Raw genomic sequence first — 7,433 nt, 5'->3', positions numbered from 1 at the left:
TTACAAGAGTGCTTTTATTAAGACGCCAAAACTCCACTAAACAGACTCAGTCACAATAGCAGTTTCTGCTGAGCATGCAAGGTATCAAATACAAGCTACTGTTTTGCATTTCATCCTGAAGACTAGTGCTCTGCTTTTGTAAATGGCATAGCTCCACTGAAATCAATAGGCTATCTAGGCAATAGAAATCAGTCTCTAGTCCTGTCACTTTCAAGCAGGTCAGGATTGTAAGTACTAAAAACTAGAAAAATATTTATAGTAAAATAGCTTATCCTTTCACTGTGTGCAGAAGGCAAACATATTATATATGTGAGAGCAAACTGAGCAAGAATTAAGAGACTCCTACATAATAAAAAGCTAATGGTTATGTTCATCAGACTCTAAGATTGCAAAGATAATTTGCAGTTTCACTAATGAATTGCAACCAAATGGAGCTTTTTTTATATCAGGATCTGGTAACTGATATTTCAGCAAGGAAAAGACAAGTCAAAGATTTTTACTCCTTATAGATTCACTTGAACCAAAAGCAAAATGCAAATGATTATTCTGAAATTTATTGATGTATTTAAAAGGTGTATATATAACCTCTAAGATCAGTCAGTACGACCTTTTGCAAAATGTAGAAGTCCTTTACCAGGTAATCTTATTACCTAACAGAAATTGGACTAGGGGGATAGAAAAGCAGCTTTCCAGTGCTATTCTGTACCAAAAAATCAGTACCTAAATGCTGTGGCTACTAAGAGTATTTGTGAGTTCAAGTTAATGACCAATTTCCACTAAGAGTTATTTATAATGGTGTCCATTGAGCATAAAGAGGAATTAGCTTGTTCACTGTAAATTACCGAATTGCATGTGACCCAGACACAGCAGACTCTAGCACTGTGTAGGAGGAGTGCATGCAGCAATCAGAACCAAGGGGTGGTGGGGACAAGTTACCACGCCGCTTTACCCTCCATCTTCTAACACACTCACTGAAGTGGAGGTTTGGGGCAGCAGAGTGAAGAGCACCCCGGGAAACAGTCCTGCAGGAGATGCTTACTCTGTGGAAAAGCTTTTTGTTCCAGTTTATCCAGCTGAACAGGCTGTTGTTGGACCCAATGGAGCATGTAAACTAAACCTTTGCTGCTGCACTAACAGTAGGGTCTTGCAGCCAGGCAAAATTCAGCTCAAATTTATAACTATTGTGTTGCAATCGGAGTGCTCACACTTAGGTGGGCAGCACACTCTGTGGCTTGACTGTACAATCGTTGTGGCCTAATTAAACAGAATACATAGGTACCAATTGACTTATCTGGAAAAACATGGGCTGCCAGTAGCAAAAATGGTTTCTTTTTTCTTTTTTTTTTTCCACTGAGTCCTTGTCGATTAAAGAATTTACAATCAAATCTCAATACTCATGCTGAAGAACACTCTGAGTAGGTTAAGCCCCAGATTCGTGGTGCCTTTTCTTTATTTGGTGCCAAATCCAATACTTGTTCTCCAGCTTCTGTATACTGAAGGTGTTGCACAATTAGGTCTTCCATGTTGCTGCAGCTCGAAGTTTCAACTTCACCTTAAGTAAATAGTGAATTACAAACTGAAAAGGAGATCTCTCTAAGGGTTTGCTGATTTACTTCCTGGAATATTTATAGAAACATGCAGCTTGTCAATAGTAATGGCACAGGTGATGCTAAGATGGGCACATAGCAATGTGGCACAATGGGAGAGCCAAATCTTGGAATTTGACTAGAGAAGCATGAAGTCTTTCTTTTTTCCCTTCTATTTTATCCGTGGAAAAAACCACCAAAATTCACTTCAACCTGGAGCTGCAGTCACAAATAGTTTTTAGGACACGAGGGAAGAGCCAGATTGCTAAAACATAAAAATAAAAATAAGAGGGGGGATAGAAGCCTTTTATATGTGCCATTAATTTGGAAGAGTAGGTGTTGCAACCAGTCATGACCACCGTTGTGACGAGTAATGAAAGCCAAATGCTGAGTGAAGACAAGCTTCAGTTCTCCATGTGATGAGACATGATCCAACTAGAAAAAATAAAAAACAAACTAGTCATGATTGAGAAAGGTAATCAACTACCTTCCAAAGAAAGTAAATACATAAGAAAGAAGAGATGAGTAGTTCCAGCATCTAAAAGGAGCCATTAGCTGAGACTCCAACGTGATGTATAAGCATTATGAGCCTGGCAATATCCTTTCTGCTACAACCTCATCTGCACAATGCAGAATTCCCATTACTATCAAGTATTGCAGTTGCCCACGACCACTCATGAGAGCAGAATGGCAAATGAAGAGAAGGCATTCTTCTCTCTGTGGAGAGACTCAGAGGCTTCATATACAGGTTTTAATTTAATGGACCTAGATATGCCCTTTATGCTGGATTATGGCTCCCTAGTGGGACCTGTATCACTTACAGCTGCTGGAGCTGTACCAAGGAGCCCTGGGTACCTTCCCTTTGGGCTCCAGACAGGCAGCCCTGCCCAGCCTTTGGGAAGCAATCAGAGCAATCAGAGCACCCTCACCTACAGCGATTTCCTAGGAGCTGCCCATAGATGGCTACAGAGGATGGTCTCTGTAACGTAAGACTAGGGGAAACAGAGCTAATAGTGACTATTCAAGACTTTACAAGCAGATAGCTGGGATACAGTCTTACCTGTCCTTTCTGTGATATATATTAAGCATCATTATACTTAGTGAAGCAAACTAAATTATCTGCAAATACCATCATGATGTCTCTAGTGAATTTACTGTAGTCATGGCAGCTGCATTGTCATGTATGAGTCCTCCATCAGGAAACAGTTGCTGACTAACTCTGGTAACAATGTCAAATAAGCCTGTTCCCAGGAACAGAATTTGATCAGATCATCAGTAAACATCCTTGAGTTGTGAAGCAATGTTAGGTGTTCTTTTTCGCCAAGCCAGCTTTCTCATCTCTCCCTCCTCCTCTTAAAGGGACAAACATACAAACGGTGCTGAGCAGCTAGAACACACCCATTTTACAGAAAAAGTGCTGAATCCTATGGTATTCTGGAAAAGTGTTAAATTCCCAAGTTGCAGAGGCAGAACGTGTGGTAGTGGTTAACACTCCTCAGAGCTGTCTCTTCAGACACTCTGCAGGCACTTGTAAGCACTGCTTATGCATTATCAATATTTCAAGCTCTTTATATCTAACATGCCATTATTTTATCGAAAAACACCCCCTCCAAAAAAAAAAAAAAAATTAAACCCAAGCTTTTGCAGAAAGGGATAACTTCTGAAGCAAATTAGTTTCTGAAGCAGATTTATAGAGTGGTAAAGTTTCTCTCCTTTGGTATACTAATCCATGATCCAAAACCAAAAGTGATATGCTTTTTGTGGAAATGGTTATTGGTGTTCTTCTAAAGCGATGTGTCATTTGCTCTGACTGAGACCAAAGCCATGAAGGAAGATGAAGAAGAGAAGGCTGTCTTCCTCCTCTGTAGTCTGCAGCACTTGAAAACAGGCAAGAATAGTAGGAATTCCATTCTTACTTCTACGACCTTCACCCACAGCAAACACGACAGGAGGTGCAAATACCCTTAAACAGAGGATGCTCATCTGCAAGTATTTAACCATTTCAGGAAAAGATAAACAGCTAAAAAAAGTAACTGATCAGAATCCAGTACTTAGATCTGGTAACCTGGAAATCGCTAATCGTAGAACACTTGGTAGCTGAAGTTGTCAGACTTGATTCTGAAGTTGTATCTTCCCATCTTTCGCTGGTACTGGAAAATGAAAAGGCTCACAACTCCCAGCACAAAACCAAACACAGCAAAGGCAATGAGGATGATGTATCCAGCTCCCATCCCAGCCTCCTTCTCTCTCTTCAAATCAGATGCTAAAGAAAACAAGAGGTGAAAGAAAAAAGCTTTGAAATTCCTAAATCTTTTCCTGGGGTAAGAAACAAGCCTTGCCTACAAATTAGCCAACATGCATGTTGAAGCACAGAGGTGTGATACAGAAGTGAATCAGCCTTTTGGGGAGGGTGATTCTCATGGAAAGGTCTGTGAGCTACAGTCCATGTTCTCTTTTTACGTACAAGCGTAGAGTCCCCGCAGACATGAGTGTGATGGGTCTTTGGAATTTGACTCTACAATTTTCTGTTAAAATAAGAATTAAAGGATCAGCAGTGGTGACTTTTTGAAATGCTACCTTATTTTTAGAATGACCCTAGAGGTGAAGCATTCTTCCATCTTAATACTGCCCCCATTCATCTACGATTATTAAAAACCACTCGATTTGCTTTTATCTCATATGTAACACTTCCTTAAACACAGAGCATTTAGGGAAGGATTCTCCATGTGTGCTGGGTCTCTAAGCAACCACTCTAGTCAGCAGAGATCTGGCTGGGGCAGTCAGTGGAGGCAGGTAAGTGAGTCACACTGAAGTGGTCACCATGGGCTCATGTCTGTAGCCTGAGCATAGGCATCTAGTGCCACCTGAGAAGCCCGAGGGTGTCTACAATGTCTGCATGGGTCTGGCAGACATGGCATGGGACCTGCAGGAGACCTATAGTCTTTTGGAATAGCACCCAGGCACTGAGGAGAAGGAAAGAATAGGGGCACCATGGATCATGAGCACTAAATGCCTATGTGTGGGCAAGAGTCAAGTCCCTTGTTGCCAGCTGTCTCCCTAGGTGCCAGTGATCATCGACAGAATGTGTTCGCCTGGTTCACATATAGACACTTCCATGTTTTTGTCCAAATCTGCAAGGAGAATCCCCTCTCCCTTTAACATTATGCCTCTATTCATGTTTGTACATGTACTCTTGCACGCTTCTAATTAATTCTTGTAAATGCTTGATGCACCTACAAAAACATCTATTTGTTTGCATACATTTTCTGGACAGCTCTTACTTAGCCAAGCACTTGTGCAGTACCTGAGGTGCACAGAAGACAAATGCTAATGCATACATGCCTGTAATTAGAGACAAGATCTTTGGCCAAAGGGCACTGTTGGCAGCCACAGAGGTATGCAATAGCAGTGTCCAAGCTACATAACATCCAGGGCATCATTCCAACACAGGCCAAAGCAGTGTTGCATAATATATTTAGGCTTATTTCTGAATTTCAGTATGAAACAAAGGAATAGAAAAGAAGATGCACAGTGTAAATGGCAGCCTGTAGCCAGACACAGACAGAACAGGCCTTCCTGAGGACGTGTATCAGTGGTCTTTGCCGTAGCATGTGGCCAAGCAGTATAGGCAGAGCAGTTAAAGCTTTTTTCATGTTTCACCGCAGCAGCTTAGCTGACATCATAATTCATGTTGTCTCCTTCAACACAGAGATGCATACCACTGTCTAGGTCTAGCCTCACACTTAAAATGCAATGTGAGTATCCAAACTGGAAATAGGAGACAACATCTAGTAGCGCCACCTTTGCCTAGGAATCGGTGTAGTACAACCCAAATAAAGCTCCCCTCACCAGAGTTCCTTTTGTGTAATGACCATTTTTCAATATTAGAAATGCATTGGGGTCTCCAGTGAAAATGGGAGTGAGATCTACTTGATGTAAGTGCTGTACAAAGAAAGCTGTATTAATTGCTAAGTTTTAAAAAAACCTAATTCAGAAATGAACACCGAAGGCCTAACAGACTAATACTTGCATATAATGGAAGAAAAAGGGGAGGTCCCGGACGACTGGAGGCTTGCCAATGTGACATCCATCTACAAGAAGGGCCGGAAGAAGGATCCGGGGAACTACAGGCCTGTCAGCCTGACCTGGGTGCCGGGGAAGATTATGGAGCGGTTCATCTTGAGGGCGCTCACAAGGCATGAGCGGGACAACCAGGGGATCAGGCCCAGCCAGCACGGGTTCATGAGAGGCAGGTCCTGCTTGACCAACCTGATCTCCTCCTATGACCAGGTGACCCGCCTAGTGGGTGAGGGAAAGGCTGTGGATGTGGTCTGCCTGGACTTCAGTAAGGCCTTTGACACCGTCTCCCACAGCATTCTCCTAGAGAAGCTGGCGGCTCACGGCTTAGACAGGTGTACTCTGCGCTGGGTCAAAAACTGGCTGGACGGCCGGGCCCAGAGAGTTGTGGTGAATGGAGTTAAATCCAGTTGGCGGCCGGTCACGAGTGGTGTTCCCCAGGGCTCAGTTTTGGGGCCAGTCTTGTTCAATATCTTTATTGATGATCTGGATGAGGGGATCGAGTGCACCCTCAGTAAGTTTGCAGACGACACCAAGTTGGGCGGGAGCGTTGATCTGCTCGAGGGTAGGAAGGCTCTGCAGAGGGACCTGGACAGGCTGGACCGATGGGCCGAGGCCAATTGTATGAGGTTCAACAAGGCCAAGTGCCAGGTCCTGCACTTCGGCCACAACAACCCCATGCAGCGCTACAGGCTTGGGGAAGAGTGGCTGGAAAGCTGCCCAGCAGAAAAGGACCTGGGGGTGCTGGTTGACAGCCGGCTGAACATGAGCCGGCAGTGTGCCCAGGCGGCCAAGAAGGCCAATGGCATCCTGGCCTGTATCAGAAATAGTGTGGCCAGCAGGAGTAGGGAAGTGATCGTGCCCCTGTACTCGGCACTGGTAAGGCCGCACCTCGAATACTGTGTTCAGTTTTGGGCCCCTCACTACAAGAAGGACATTGAGGTGCTGGAGCGTGTCCAGAGAAGGGCAACGAGGCTGGTGAGGGGTCTGGAGAACGTGTCTTATGAGGAGCGGCTGAGGGAACTGGGGTTGTTTAGCCTGGAGAGAAGGAGGCTGAGGGGAGACCTCATCGCTCTCTACAACTACCTGAAAGGAGGTTGTAGCGAGGTGGGTGTCAGTCTCTTCTCCCAAGTAACAAGCGATAGGACGAGAGGAAATGGCCTCAAGTTGTGCCAGGGGAGGTTTAGATTGGATGTAAGGAAAAATTTCTTTACTGAAAGAGTGGTGAAACATTGGAACAGGCTGCCCAGGGAAGTGGTTAAGTCCCCATCCCTGGAGGTATTTAAAAGACGAGTAGATGAGGCACTTAGGGACATGGTTTAGTGGGTGGTGGTGTTGGGTCGACGGTTGGACTCGATGATCTTAGAGGGCTTTTCCAACCTCAATGATTCTATGATTCTATGAAAAATACAATACACTAAGTCAGAGCCAGTTTCTATGTCCAAAAGAACATTGTGATGGTCACAGCAGAGAACTAAAAAATACCCTGAACCCACTAACAGTCCAGCATTAACTTATCTCCACAGTCAGAAGAGCATTAAGTGACTGGCGAAACAGGCAAGCAGCAGGAGTAAAGGGGGTGACTTCTGTCTATTCACAGTAGCCATGTGTTAAAACTCTGATATTGGTGTGTACAAATACTCTCAATGAGTGTTTTACTCTAATAAGATATGAATGCAAATGGCTGGAGGAGGCCAAATGACTGAAAACGTTAGAGGCCACAGATGCCCTTGAAAACAGCACTCAGGGCAAATGCAGAAGAGGCAGATG

General features: G+C 44.0%; 1 protein-coding gene across 1 annotated transcript in view; it reads right to left on the bottom strand.

The window, feature by feature from the left end:
- Positions 1–3,661: 3,661 nt before the first annotated feature.
- The window catches only part of UMODL1 (uromodulin like 1), a 55,843-nt gene continuing 52,071 nt past the window's right edge, over positions 3,662–7,433 (bottom strand). The window contains exon 21 of the mRNA XM_009282999.1: positions 3,662–3,849. Within this exon, the coding sequence (XP_009281274.1) occupies positions 3,662–3,849 (188 nt within the window). The remainder of the gene's footprint in view (positions 3,850–7,433) is intronic.

This window comes from Aptenodytes forsteri, unplaced genomic scaffold (assembly GCF_000699145.1).
Source record: "Aptenodytes forsteri isolate BGI_AS27 unplaced genomic scaffold, ASM69914v1 Scaffold2, whole genome shotgun sequence".
NCBI classification, from domain to species: Eukaryota; Metazoa; Chordata; class Aves; order Sphenisciformes; family Spheniscidae; genus Aptenodytes; species Aptenodytes forsteri.
The sequence above is the reverse complement of the archived record's forward strand: the minus strand, read 5'-3'. Positions and strand labels throughout refer to the sequence as shown.